Here is a 15,480-nt window from a genome sequence, read left to right as displayed (position 1 = left end):
GAATATTTGATAGCACAAGCAGGGCTGTGTGTCCAGGGGTTATAGGGAGGTCAGGGCTGAAAAGTAGACGAAGGGTCCTATTTCCTTGGAAACTATAAAGTTAAGATAAATGCGGAATGTTATGTCCAAAAATCTCTTATCTGAAACTGCACAGGGGTTGCAAAAAAGGCTGCTTCTCTGTATCAAAGTGACCCACAAAGGTCTGATCCTCCAGGCAAGAGCAGGAGGTTCCATCCTCACTGATTTCAAACATCTCCATCCCTGACAGTCAATATTAGAGAATAAAGTTTCTCAGCATGGGGTCCTTTTGTTATTTAACAAAAGCAGTTTTTCCACAGAAACAGACTCACAGACATACAGAACAAACTTATGGTTACCAGGGAAGAAAGGGGGTGGGAAGGCATAAACTGGGAATTTGGGATTTGCAGATACCAACTACTATATGTAAAATAGATAAAAAATGAGCTTCTTCTGTATAGCACAGGGAACTATAGTCAATATCTGGTAGTAACCTATAATAAAAAAGAATATGAAAAGGAATATATGTATGTATATGCATGACTGAAACATTATGCTATACACCAGAAATTCACACCATATTGTAAACTGATTATACTTAAAAAAAAAATGTTAAAAAAAAAAAAACCAGTTTCTCCAGGTTCACAAAAGAAAGAAGATTGTCAGGAAAGGTTTTGTGGCTGGGACAGAGTGGGAAAAGGTCATATAAAGCAAATGGGATCTTAGATAGGCATGTTGATAATAATCTGCATAATAGGGAATGAGACATCCCGGAAAGCCAAAATCACAATTCCACACTAGTCAGTCATGCCAAACTCCTGGAGCCATCAAGTCAAAAATACAGCAAATTGCAAACTGACTGATTTGATCTTGCACCTTTTACCTTTTCCACTGGGTATCTGGAGAAAAGAGAAATAAGCCCTAATTGACTCAAAGAGAAAGAAGAAAATTGGAGTGTGGTAACCACTTAGCCTTGAAAAATTGAGAATTTGCTGAAAAAGGAATTTCAGGGCTGCAAGCTAACAAATGTCCTAAATATTACAAATAAATCACTCCACAGTGGCAAAACGCAGGCCTTAACAAAGTCTAGTAGAGTTTGTAGTATAGTAATTTGAATCTCAATTGCGGCAAATTTGCTATTCAACTCAATGTGGTAAACATCCACAAACCCACCACTAAGCCTGAATATTTATTGGTCAATTTAGGGAAAAGGTGATTTCCTCAAACCCCTGGGCCTTAGCCTGAGCCATTATGAAACACTTTCCTATTTGGATTGCTGCTTTCTGCATTTTCTGTACAATAAGTGATTCTGATTCATCGCAAAGGTTACCATTAGGTAAAATAACCTTGGCTTTTAGATGCTAGGTAGTACCTGATAAAAGCTGTGGATTTCAGATAATGAACATGTCAGAGTTTTCAGTAGTTTCTCCATTTATATGGCTGATAGGGCTTTTCTAATCTAAAACTGCATTACTAGATGGAGCAAACTGTCTGGCAGAACTGGTAGAGTACTCTGTGCATTAAGGATATTCACTGGACATAATAAATGATTTCTTATGGGCCGAAAAGAGGGCATTAATGCAACTTTCAAAAGTTTACTTGCAGAATAAAATATATACAATAAGGAAATGACTCCGTAAAATTGGTGAAGGAATCCTTATCAGGAATTCCACCTCAACCAAATAGTTCTCAAAAATATGTTCTCATCAGTGTCATAACTTTAAGTCCTGATGCTCCAAGCAAACATTTCCATCCTTTATTAATTGCAAAACAAATAACTCTCCAGCCGAGAGGCACTCCTTCCTTTAGCTTTGTGACTTTGTTGGTTTTTAATTATTTATACCTAGGGTTCAAGTTAGTTTCATTATCCACCTTTTCATCATAGCATCAGCGATCACATGAAGACCCCGCAGCTCTGAAGTTCAGCTTCTACGAAGTGATCTCAGCCGGGCCCCGTGCACCCTCCGAGCTTAGAGCCTTGCAGAAGAGATGCTTGGTCCCAGGGTGGTATGCCAGCCACATCGAGAGATGGCTTGTTTATTTCCCTCCCTTTCAGGTATTGAGCAATAAGAATTTACATCATGTTACAATCTCATTAAGTTGATGACTTTGCCTCTAGGAGAGAGGAAATTTTTACTCAATAAAACATTACTAGCTTTTACTCTTTAGTTGTAAATGAGACCCTGGCAAAGAATATCAGCAGAGGTAAAAAAAAAATAAAAAACTATCTAATTTTCTCCCTAGAAGTGTTTCAGGGTAATTCTCCCTGTCCTATTTTCTAGTGCATACCTTTCCTGATTGTAAAGAGATTCAGAAGCGTGATATTCCTGATTCTTATTCTGAGAATAAAGCTTGAGAATCTCTTAACAAGGCAAACACTGTTTTGCTTAATTAAGTGCCATTATTTCCCTTTGAATCACATTGCTGAATTTTTCATAAGTCCTCTGTTTTTCTTGGCTTCCCTGCTTCCCTCTTTTGCCTAGATTACAAAATTAGCCCCTACATTGGATTGCATAAAGCAGTCCAGTCACATCAGTCATGGGGTATGCCTATGTGTCTAGAACCATGCTATCCAAAGTGATACCATATATGCAACCATATATGGCTATTTAAATTTTTATTAAAATTATATAAAATTAAAAATTAAGTTCCTCAATCACATTAGCCCTATTTCAAATGCTCAGTAGTGATCTGTTAGTCACCACAGCTGGAGAACATGTTCATCATCGCAGAAAATTCTATTGAACAATGTTGGTATAAACTAAATAGAAATATTGGAGAAGAGGTATAAGCAAGAATTGCCTTCCAAGCTTTATGGTCCTCCATCCAGGCTCCTGGCATTTTATCTTGCTTAGTTCATCCCCTTTCTTCATCAGAGTAATAAGCAAATTCCTACTTTAAGTCTGTTGAGGAACTTATGTTCCCTTTCAGGTTCTCTGGGAGTCTTATCTTTTACTCCAAATGGATTATCAAAGCTTTCTAAAAACTTTACAGTGCTTCTCCTTCGAATGGAAACATAGAAAATGTCCTCGGTCTCACTGTACCTGGTCTTATAACCTCTCGTTTCCTACAATGCTCCTTCCCGACTTGAATCTTTTTTTTGGTCTCTTTTTAAACTTGGTTTCCACTTGTGCTTTTGTAGTCCCAATTCTTAAGTTCTCTTGGTACCTTCAAATGGCTTTTTTGTTTTCATTGTGTTTGCAGGACTCCTCAGAGTACAAAACATGAGTGCATTTCATTAGTGTGATTTATTTTTTATTCCAGGTCATTAATGAGGATGGCCTGGTTATGTCTTAAAAACAACGCATGCAAATCCCCTTGGTACAGTGTCTCTCGCTGAATAAATTCAGAGTGCAGAATTTTTTTTATTGTACGGTGACATGTCTTTTTTCAATGTGCATTGTCTTTTTTTATTTCCTTTGTAATTTAGTTGCTAATTATCGATGGACAACAGCTAAGAACTGATCCTGCTACTGTGATGGATGAAGTCCAGAAGTTTCTAGGCGTTTCTCCTCATTATAATTACTCAGAAGCTTTAACGTAAGTTTATATTCTAATTAATTTATTGAAGTTTCAGCAGAGACCTGATTTTCAAGAAACTGTAGTTTGGTGATGCAACTGTTGAGTTAGCTGTTCCTTACCTCCTGATAATTTTCCAGTTGACCTTAACCACTTGGGAAAGAACATTTCAACAGTGTGGCAAAGAAATGTCCAAAATCCTCTATTGATTTCTAACTATGAAAGATTTCCCCTGGAAGGAAAGTAGAGGAACAAAACTGTTGTAACTCTTAAGACTACAACTAACCTTGTAAGAGGCTACTTAAAATAAGTCTGAGTCTATTTAAAAGACAACACTGGGACGTCTTGGAAGAATAAAAAGGTGATTTATGAACTCCTCTCTCTTACGTGTAATTTTCAAAAACAATGTCATACAGCAAGAAATAGTCCAATAGATGACTGACACAAATGTGCTATGGTTACTCTTACACATTCTTGCATTGTTTCCTTGTCTACCCACTGTAGGTCTGACCCTGTCAGGCCTCAGCGGCTTCAGCTCCGGTTTGGTTTTCTTTCACTGGTTCCCTCTTAATTTCCTAGGTAATCAACTCTCATCTGGGTGGGGACCAGGGTGAGGCAAGAGAGGCACTAGGATTTAAGCAGGCACTCCCTGTCAGGACTCCACAGATGCCTGAGATTACTCCACAGATTACCTCACCTTAATCCTCACTCTGGACTTGATCTGGCATTTTACATCAGACCTCCACCTTGTTTTGTCCATTTATAATGGTTGCCAATCAGTTACGAGGGTGCCTTTGTTCCTATTTCATATGCAACTGGAACAAGTTAACTGTTAGATCCTGAGTTGGACGAGCAGTGGGCCTGGCTCTCACTATAATATATATATATATATATTTAATTTTAGAGTGATAGACTGAGCTTTAAATAAACCAGGTAAGACTCTATTGTGGAATTCATCCATTGTGTTTCACAGTATAAAATGCAGTTCTATAGGTCAACTGATAACCCTCTTTTCATCGTACTCTTTATGCTACAGCAGTTTAGAAAGTGAGAGGCAGGATTCCTTTCACCACCCCTTACGGTAAAAGATTGGCAGAAAAACATCAAATACTGCATACATCTTGCACAAATCATATGTAGAGACATGAGAGACATTTTGATTTCAAGAACAAAGGAATAGTTGGTACTTGAGTTTTGAGCTTCCCTCCTAAGAGTCACTTACTTTGTTACTATTAACCGTCTGACCTCTGTGTTTTCTGTCGTGCAAGTACTATTAGAGCTTTGTAGAGCTTAGTTGAAGTACTAACACAGACACCAGCCTCAGGTATTTAACTTTCAGCTTGACCTTAAAGAAAGCCGAGTAATTTTTGCTTCAGTTCGCAATTCAAGTCCACTTTCTGCTTTGTATCTTTTTAAGGATCTCTTAGAAAAGAAAGCTTTTATTTTCTAAACAGTTTTCTATTTCAAGTTAGCTTATCTTTGGGTGGTCTTTTTTTTATAGAGTATCTAGCAAAGCACTGTATTTCAGGAAGAAGGAGTGGAGTATTCCATAAAGACATAATCTCTTTTTCTTACGGAATGGTCCTTGACCTGCATGCTGTGGATTTGTCCCCTTCGCATCCATCTCAGCGGCAACCTTTTAATTAACCACCACTGCCGAGTTAAGGGAGTGTAAACTTAAGAGAAATTAGTATCAAAGCAACATACTATATACAAAGAACCGTGGGTCACTTTGCACCTGGGATGTACCTGGCTAAAATTACCCGTTATGTGATTGTCTAGCCTGGTTGGGGGCTCAGTGGGTGAAGCAGCAAGATAAGATGTGTGTAGTCTCTGAAACCACAGTATCTGGCCCCACAGAGCTGCCCAGGCACTCATCCTGCTGATAGAGATAATGTACTGCCATTCAGTTTCTTTTTATGTTTTCCTGTCAATCCATTGGCCTGACATACCTTGTAAAAACCAGCAGTGTACCTGTTGTAGAATATTTGGAATTTCCTGTCATTGACTTAGGTCTAAATCCTCCTTCACCCATGCCCTTTGCAGTTACTCTGAATCCTGCTCTTAAAATTTAGTTACTCTCACTGAAGTAACTGTACAGGTAAATTGTTTCTGTGGTACGTCGGACGTGTTGGAGATGACTGGGTGCATTAAATGTAGGTTCTCAGGAATGTCATTTGTTGCTTCATATTTTTCCTACTAGTGATGAAAACTACCTCTTTGCTGCCTTAAAAAATTAAAGTCCTCTGAGAATACACTGAACTACAAACAGATATGAATTCTCAACTAACCACATAAATCCAGTTCTTTGCACACAGTAGAATAAGTGAATGAAACTAGGTCTGTGCAAAGGTTTGCCATGCAATCTTGGCATAAAAGAGTACTCCAATTTAAGAGATCTATAAACTTACTATCTTTAATACTAAAAAAAAAAAATCCCATTTCAAAAGAATTTTCAAGAAAAACGGCAATAAATTTCCATTGTTAAGAGTGTTATTTATTCCTTTTCACAATCACTACAGGAAGTGTTCATACAGTCATGGGTAGTCTAAAATATCTTAAAATCACTTCGTGCCGTCATCATGGATTTTAGAGGACATGTTGAAGATGTAAAAAAAATCTGATTTTCTGGAGTGTGGTTGTGATCTGAAATAAGCAGTATAAGCTTTAAAATATATAAATGGGAACTTTCTCATTCAATTAAGTAAATTTACATTTTTTAATTCTTGTTCAATATAACCTTAATCTCTAAATTATAAATAGAATTGATAAACTGACCTTACTTTAGCTTGCATGTTATGTATCATCAGGTGTTTCAAAACTGTCTAATCATTTAAGTAAAAAATAGGAAAAATAATGCTCAGCATAGAATTTCACTAATTTGTATAAACTAAAATGAAAACTATAAACTTTTATTTTTCCCATGAATGTATCCATTCACAATTATATCTAGTCATCAATGGCCACTTCACAATTACAAATACTAGTTAGCTAAATACCTGAGCCAGACATCTTTATTTCTCAGTGATTTAACCTCTTTATTAGCATGAATGAAACCAGACTGAGTTATATGAATTTTTAATAATAATTTACTATGAAAGCTAATAAATGAACAGTAAGGATTTTAAGGCCAGGAGCTGAATGAAGATTGTGTGTTTATTTTGTTTTGTTCTGTGGATGGGGCTTAACTAAATCATAAAGAACTGAAGCTGCTTCACTTGTTTCTAGTATCACTTCCCCTGGCAACCAAATTAATATTCTAATCAATGGGAATTCTTTCCCATTTTAGATGAGTTTGAGTAAAATTGTGCCCAATTAAAACTTTTTTTAATAGCAAAAGCAGTACCCATTGTAGCAAAAATCTGTTGGGTCTCTAGACAACCTGTGAAACAGCACCTAGAAATGCCTAAGCAGTAAAAAAGAAAATAATTTTTATTCCAGTTTCTTACAAATTTGTTTTTAAAAATGATTATAGCATTTCAAAATCAGTATACATTTATAAGTTCTAAGTATTTCATATGTATTGCTTCATAACACTATGTAATAGGAATTATTTGGTCGTTTTTCAAAACCAGGGCACAGAAAACCTAAGCTCAAAGTCACTCAGCAAGTGAGGCAGGAGTCCTCTGAAGCCTACAGGGCCAATCTATTAGGCTCTTCATATTGGCACAAGACGTTAGAACTAGAGAAAAACAATATTGTGAATTTTTACTAATGAATAGTGTAACAGAAAGTACTTCCTTTAAAAAACTGAAACCTTAAAATCAGCTTTTAAAGTTCTCAGACACTGTTATAAAAAGAATCTATCTCCAGGTACACTGTCAGTTTGCATTAATAAATATGTAATCATGGCACTATGCAAATTAAAATTACATTGAGATACCATTAGAATGGCTGTAATCCAAAAGACAATACCAAATGTTGGCAAGAATGTAAAGAAACTGGAAACCTCATATGTTACTGAAGGTAATGTATAATATATGGCCACTTTAGAAAAGCAGTTTTGCAATTTCTTAAAAATTAAACAGAAGCATATAAATAATTCAATTCCATTCCTAGGAATCTACCCCCAAAGAAATGAAAATCTACGTCCACACAGACTTGTTCGCAGCAGCATTATTCATAATAGCCAAAACCTAGAACCAATCTGGTTAACGGATTTTTAAAAAATTGGCATATCCACACCTCAAAAAAAAAAAAAAAAGAAATGTTCAGAAGAGATAAATTTTGAGACAGAAAGCAGATGAGTGTTTGCCTAGGGATGGGGGTGACAATAGGGATTAACTTCAAAGGGCTCTAAGGAATTTTGGAGAGGGAGGTGGAAATGTTCTAAAACTGGAATATTCTAAAACTACACAGCTATATAAATCTGCTACAGATCACTGAATTGTACACTTAAAATCAGTGTTATGATATGTAAATTATATCTCAAAAAAGCTGCTAAAATACAGAAAATAAACTTATGGTTACCAGTGGGGGAAGGAAGTGGGAAGGGATAAATTGGAGTTCAAGATCTGCAGATACTAACTACTATATATAAAACAGATAAACAACAAGTTTCTACTGTAGGACAGGAAACTGTATTCAATATCTTGTAGTAACCTATAATGAAAAAGAATATGAAAACGAATATATGTATATACATGCATGATTGAACTATTATGCTGTACACTAGAAATTGACACATTGTAAACTGACTATACTTCAATTTTTCTAAAACAGCTGCTAAAAATAAAATATGTATCAGTAAAATGGTTCATTACATCATAAATTCTGTTTATAGAGAGGGAACAGATTTTTAAAAACTTCTGTGCTTGTTCCATATTAGTTAACACCTAAATAATGGTGTTTTGGCTTTGAAATTTACTTGCACTATTTGCAATTCAGTATTCTTTCACAGACATGTTATTTCAATGTAAAGATATTTCAAACATTCTTGAACTTTCTAAGTGTAATCTAAATGCTCCCTAGGATTCACCTTCCCAAGAGTAAAATTAAAGTCACATTTTCATTAACATAGAGATATTACCAGTTGGAGGCTGAATCATTGGAGAATCTTGATTGTTCCTGCCCATAAGTGTCTTCCACTTATGGAAATAGACTCATGGACAGAGAATACAGACTTGTGGTTGCCGGGGCGGTGGAGGGTGGGAAGAGATAGACTGGGATTTCAAAGTTGTAGAATAGATGGACAGGATTGCACTGTATAGCACAGGGAAATATACACAAAATGTTATGATAAATCACAGAGAAGAAAGAAAATATATATATATAAGCAGCTCATACGACTCAATAAGAAAAAAATAAACAACCCAATCCAAAAATGGGCAGAAGACTTAAACAAGCAATTCTCCAAGGAAGACATACAAATGATCAAAAAGCACATGAAAAAATGCTCAATATCACTAATTATCAGAGAAATGCAAATCAAAACTACAATGAGGTATCACCTCACACCAGTCAGAATGGCCGTCATTCAAAAATCCACAAATGACAAATGCTGGAAAGGCTGTGGAGAAAGGGGAACCCTCCTACACTGCTGGTGGGAATGCAGTTTGGTGCAGCCACTGTGGAAAACAATGTGGAGATTCCTCAAAAGACTAGGAATAGACTTACCATATGACCCAGGAATCCCACCCCTGGGCTTGTATCCAGAAGGAAATCTACTTCAGGATGACACCTGCACCCCAATGTTCATAGCAGCACTATTTACAATAGCCAAGACATGGAAACAGCCTAAATGTCCATCAACAGGTGACTGGATAAAGAATATGTGGTATATTTATACAATGGAATACTACTCAGCCATAAAAACCGACAACATAATGCCATTTGCAGCAATATGGATGCTCCTAGAGAATGTCATTCTAAGTAAAGTAAGCCAGAAAGAGAAAGTGTCTTCCAGTTATTTCTAGACGTCCCCAGGTGATATTCCACACAAACTTAAGAACCAGTCCATTCTAGTTTTATTCTTTAATTCAACAAAGATTTATTGAATGACTATTATGTGCAAGACTCTGGGGACACAATGATAAAGTATCCCTACCTCCAAGAAGGGGTAACCATGGAGAGACACTCAACAGCACATAGAATTTTCTCCAAGATGTTCACTTCCTGAAAGCCTTTAAAGGAGGGTCCTAGCCATTACTACTGTCTTTGTGAAATAACTAGCTGCCACAGCCAACACAGAAAGGCTTCCTTGCTGTTCTGCCACATTGCAGTAGTACTGAGGCTAATCTGAACAGATGTGGGAGATCTTTCTCCATCTCCTTTCATGCTTCTTCACAGGGGCTCTAAATTGCTTATGTCCTCAAACTCACAAGATCCTTCATCAGCATTAATCCCTCCAATTTCTACTTCAGGCCACCTGGAAAATAAATATGATCTCCCTTCTACATTCACCTCCTTTTCATAACCACTGTGATACACTTACGCCACCACCTGTGAACCTATGCATACAGATATCTGGGCTAGGTGTCATCTACACATGCACACATTTTTTTTCAGTAAAACTGAGCATGACAGCCCACTGCATGAGATGTAATCAATTAGCAGAGGTGAAAGAAAAACCTATTTCTCTTTTGATTTTTAACTTTAATATGTGTAAAGTTTAGTGTTTCTTAAAGAAATATTCTGTCAGAAGGCTGTTCATTTTAACATAAGGCATGGTGCATGTTTCACACATGTATCTATAGTTAGGTATTTTAATTTAAAAAAATTTTAATAGCTGGTCTGGATTCTAAATTTTATCACTTGAATACTTCAAATCAGTCAGAATTCAATTATGGAAGTTACTAAAGACAAAATGTTCAGGAAAAATACTACATCAATAGCAGAATTCCAGAAATGCTGTTGTATTAGAGCTTTCCAGCTTTCATGTATAGATTACTTCAATCATAGTCTTTATTAATGCTCTCCTTTCTTCTGTCTCTGAGCATGAAACTAATTTATTCAGTTGCCTTACTGACTCCCAAAACAATATAAACAACATGAAGACATATCATGTTGTGTCCTCATCTCACACAACTGCTTTAATAATGAGCAGAAACGGGCTTTGCATAAGTGGGATGTGAGTAATCCTTTAGCGTCTCTAATACCCAAAGCAGTGCAGAGGCAGAAATGGAGGTTTGCCTTCTTTTCACACAGCTTTAGTTATAGTCTAAAGATTAGCTGCAGAACAACTCCAAATCACACAATCACAGTATATTTTAAATCAGCTTTATTAATGTATAATTTACATATAATGAAATCTACCCATTTTAATTGTACAGTTTGATGAATTTTGACAAACATGTACAGTTGTATACATGCCATCACAATCAAGATATAGAACATTTCCATTAATCCAAAAAGTTTCCTCATGCACTTCTGCAGTCAATCCTTTCTGCTCACCCCTGACCCCTAGTAACCACTCTTCTTTCTTTCACTTAGCATAATGCATTTGACATTCCTCCATGTTGTTACACTTATCAGTAACTAGTTCTTTTTTATGGCCAAGTAGTACTCCAATTTTCAGATATATCACAATTTGGTTAGCCTTTCACCAGTTGACAGACGTAGGATTGTTTCCATTTGGGGGCTATTATGAACAAAACTACTGTGAGCATTTGTGTACAGACCTTTGTGTGGACATATATTTTCATTTCTTCTAGGTAAATACCTAGAAACGGGATTGGTGGGTCATATAATTTTCCAAAGTGGCTATAATATTTTCATTGAAGTATAGTTGAGGTACAGGTGTGCAATATAGTGATTCACAATTTTAAAGGTTACACTCCATTTATAGTTTATAGTTATTATAAAATACTGGCTGTATTTCCCCTGTTGTATAATATATCCTTGTAGCTTATTTTATAGCTAATAATTTGTACCTCTTACTCCCCTACCCTATCTTGCCCCTCCCCACTTCCCTCTCCCCATTGGTAACCACTAGTTTGTTCTCTATATCTGTGAGTCTGCTTCCTTTTTGTTATATTCACTAGTTTGTTGTATTTTTTAGATTACACATATAAGTGATATCATGCAGTATTTGTCTTTCTCTGTCTGACTTATTTCACTCAGCATAATACCTTCCAAGTCCATCCATGTGGCTACAAGTGGCAAAATTTCATTCTTTTTTATCCCTAGATACTTTATGTTTTAATGCTAATTTAAATGTTTTTATTTCAATTTTCCATTGCTCATTGTTCACACTGTAGTTTTAAGAAAAAGTTAGAAGCAGTATTCTGAGAAGTAATATGGATTAAAGACAAAAGGAAAAAGTGGCCCTTAATGATAATTCTCCCTAATGAAGAAGAAATTAGAGCAGCAGAATCACTGACTAACAAAAGCAACATGAAAGAATTCTCATTGTTGACTGTTACTCTCACTTTTATATTCAAGCATAGAAATTATTATTTTTTTCATAATGAATGATAATACAAAACATACCCAGAGACCAGTGAAGAAAAGACCCTGGACCTAGGGTCTGGAGGCCTAAACTTGAGTCATCACCTGCATACTGAAAATGCATATAGTCCAAAATAAATAAACCTTGACAAACATTTCCTTCTTCTTCATTTTTTATTTAACTAACATTTGGTGAACATTCACAAAGAGCCAAACACTATTCTAAGTGCCATTAAATGGGACAAATCCTATACTCCATATCGTCAAGAGGTTATAAGGAGAGCTCAAGTAAGAAAGGGTTATATGAAATACTTGGGTAAAGTGAAATATAAATTTAATGTGCTACTATTATTTTGATTATAATTATACCATGAAAATCCTCATTTCTGGGTGTTACTACTTTAATACAGAATACCGAAATAAGAAAGTGGCTCTGGAAAAAAATTAAGTGGATTATAACTAAAGAATCCTAAAATTATTCACTCCATGGCACACCAAAACCCTCTCTCTTCTATTACCCTACAGTTGAATGGTACAAGTACTATGTAAATCCATAGATATGGATGAAGACTGACTTGTCATTTTTAAACCCTGCAAAGGGAAAGACGAGGCTTGAAATTTATAAAACTTTTTCCTTCCAGATGAAGAAGGTAGGCTTATTAATTTCTATTAATAGCAGACCTTCTGCTGACAATTTTTCTATTAGGAATCTGGCAAACTTACAAATATGACAGATGGACTGAGAATTCAGAAGTATGCCAAAAGACTTTATGCAAAGTGATGTGGTCAAAAAATATGCCAGTTTCCCTGGTTATAGATTACTATCCAAATAAAAAGATTAATGTTTTTGGTCATTATACCTTATAAGTTGCTTTAAAAATACTTTTTTGGTAGATACTGACAAGCATATGCAGAATAGATAAACAAGATTATACTGAATAGCACAGGGAAATATATACAAGATCTTGTGGTAGCTCACAGTGAAAAAAAAATGTGACAATGAATATATGTAAGTTCATGTATAACTGAAAAATTGTGCTCTACACTGGAATTTGACACAACACTGTAAAATGACTATAACTCAATAAAAAAAAGTTTAAAAAAAAGAAAAAAGAAAAAAAATTTAATTGACTAACCAATAATTACTCAGGACAAAAGTTTCATATGAAAATTTTAGAAGAAGGTTTACCTTTCCACCCCTTCTTTATTCCCAAGATTCTGCCCTTTTATGGTAATAAAGTAATTTATAATTTTAAAAAAATACTTTTTTGTGCTTTGTATTTTGTATTTTTTTAGGTTTGATTCTCATAAAGGTTTCTGGTGTCAGTTACTGGAAGAAGGTAAAACAAAATGCCTTGGAAAGAGCAAAGGAAGAAAATACCCTCCAATGGATCCTGATGTAAGTACAGAGCTTAAAAATACAAACTAAGTAAGCAGAGTGATAAATAATAATAAATCAAGTTTCTTAGAAAAGTGATCAAAGTAAAAATCCATTCTTTATAAAAATTAAAAGTGACATTTGAATTTGAATGCATCCAGGTTGCTTGTTCGGATTTTTCCAGTGATATATTACCTGTCATGTAAGAATAAAGGAAAACAATAGAATTTGCCATTTTGAGTCAGAACAAAGAAGGCAACATCTCATTCCAAGGAAAATGATACACAGAAATTTTAGCCCTGAAAATGTTAACTGAAACCAAGACAGGAAATACATCAACTGGAAATTAAAAATAGGACCAAAAGATTTTTTTTTCCACTGCCTAAGTCACTCTATAGTAGTAAGGGTGGCCTGCATAACAATATTAACTACTGGTGTGCTAAGCTTGGAACCACTAATAGGCTAATAAGATGAAAGAATGAATATACTTCCCAAATGTTTAACATACTATCAGATAATTTAGGCTCTGGAGAATGGAGAAACCAAACTTTGCAGTAGGTGTCTAGTATCTCATGTTTATTCTGTTCAGAATAGTGACATGGTGATCATTTAATGTTACCATTTTCCCAGTTTGTAAACCCTATTTTGTTTTAGTTTAATGCTTATTTCACATATATTAAAATTTATTAACATTGTTTTGATTTTGTAATCAATCCAGTTGACATACAGTATGGACATAAGAATGCAAGTAGGTTGACTGTGTGAAAAAAAAATTTTAACTCAAGAATTTAAATATTATTTGGCATTGTTTTCCCACAATGTTTAATACATTATGTTAACTAAGAATCCTATAGTGGTCTTAGAATCCTAACATGGTCTGAACTTATCTGAATATTTTTTAATACTTGAAGACTCTGAGGACCTTTTTTTTTTATTCCAGCCTGATAGAGATCGGGCCTGTCCTCACTAAGCTCATAATTAAATTCTATCGAAAAGGCATTGTGTGGGCTCTTCCTGTTGTTTTGATGAACAAATTGCATTCTCAGAACTCCAGTTTTCTTCAGTGGATTATTAAAATATACCTTCAAAGCACTATGAAAACAATTATACATAAATATTCAAGGGTGATTTCCAAAGTCTTTCAACACAGTAATATAAAGTATCTTGTTTTCATGTATGTCAAAGCTATTTCTCTATATATTTATTAAAACTAAAACATATAGAAGACACTAGAACATCTTTCGTAGCATTTCACTTTACTCCTATCAAACACAGACATACTGGACATAATACTAAATTTGGTGGTAGAGAAAGATGAGAAAAACATAACTTTTCAGGATATCAGTATTTCCGTACCTCTCAACAACGTAATACATTCCTATGATGTTTTTTCTCAAATATCTCTGACACCAAACGTGTGGGTTTTCTATAATTTTTTGCAGACACCAACTAGCTGTCCTACAATTTAATTCAGTTCTGACACTAACTACCCAGGGTTAGCAAAGTCCCCACAGGTTGAGGGCTCAGTCCCATAAAAATGCCCCCCTTCAGACTCCAGTAGCAAGTAGTAGGTTCCCAGGTTACTCATACTTCTGTCCAGCTTGGCTACAAACCAGGGGTGCCCACAACCCCCACTTTAGGTTTCATAATTTGCTATAACCATCTATACAATACAAGGAAACACATCACTTCCTATTATTATAAATGAAGGTACATAGGACAAGGTCCAGAAGGGTCCTGAGCACAGGAGTCTGGGGTGTACCATCCTCCCAGCAGACGGATGCATTTACCAATCCTGAGGCATCACAGAGGTTCCATCACATAGGCATGCTTGATTCAGCAATTGGCCATAGGTGATTAACTCAAACCCCAGGCCCTTCCCCTTCCCCAGAAGTCAGAGGGTGGGGCTGAAAGTTCCAACCTTCTAATTACATGTTTGGTTCCTCTAGCAACCAGCCCCTATATGAAGCTATCTAGGGGCCCATAAGAGTCACCTCATGAGCATAAACTCAGAAACTCAGGTAAGGTTTAAAGGAACTTGTTATAAATAACAAAAGACACCCCTGTTCTCACCCCTATCACTCAGGAAATTACAAGGGTTGTAGGAGCTCTGTGCCAGGAACCAGAGACAAAAACCAAGTAAATATTTCTTATTATGTCACGATACCATATACATA

General features: G+C 35.6%; 1 protein-coding gene and 1 long non-coding RNA gene across 3 annotated transcripts in view; one reads left to right on the top strand and one right to left on the bottom strand.

Annotated features, from left to right (window-relative positions):
• The window catches only part of LOC116285719 (uncharacterized), a 72,288-nt gene that overhangs the window by 34,899 nt on the left and 21,909 nt on the right, over positions 1–15,480 (bottom strand). Inside the window, exons 4-5 of one of the 2 annotated variants that reach the window (XR_012059331.1) lie at positions 8,567–8,739; positions 6,115–6,183 (exon numbers count right to left, since the gene is read on the bottom strand). The exons of the other annotated variant lie outside the window; for it this stretch is intronic. This is a non-coding gene — a long non-coding RNA (uncharacterized lncRNA). Of the gene's footprint in view, positions 1–6,114; positions 6,184–8,566; positions 8,740–15,480 lie in introns of those variants that run through there. 2 annotated transcript variants of the gene reach the window in all.
• LOC102542828 (N-deacetylase and N-sulfotransferase 3) overlaps positions 1–15,480 on the top strand; it is a 147,317-nt gene that overhangs the window by 129,253 nt on the left and 2,584 nt on the right. Inside the window, exons 11-13 of the mRNA XM_015247698.3 lie at positions 1,904–2,074; positions 3,449–3,558; positions 13,222–13,324. Coding sequence (XP_015103184.1) covers positions 1,904–2,074; positions 3,449–3,558; positions 13,222–13,324 — 384 coding nt within the window. The remainder of the gene's footprint in view (positions 1–1,903; positions 2,075–3,448; positions 3,559–13,221; positions 13,325–15,480) is intronic.

The sequence above is a fragment of the Vicugna pacos genome, chromosome 2 (genome assembly GCF_048564905.1).
Source record: "Vicugna pacos chromosome 2, VicPac4, whole genome shotgun sequence".
Classification (NCBI taxonomy): domain Eukaryota; kingdom Metazoa; phylum Chordata; class Mammalia; order Artiodactyla; family Camelidae; genus Vicugna; species Vicugna pacos.
This window is presented reverse-complemented; position numbering and strand designations above follow the sequence as displayed.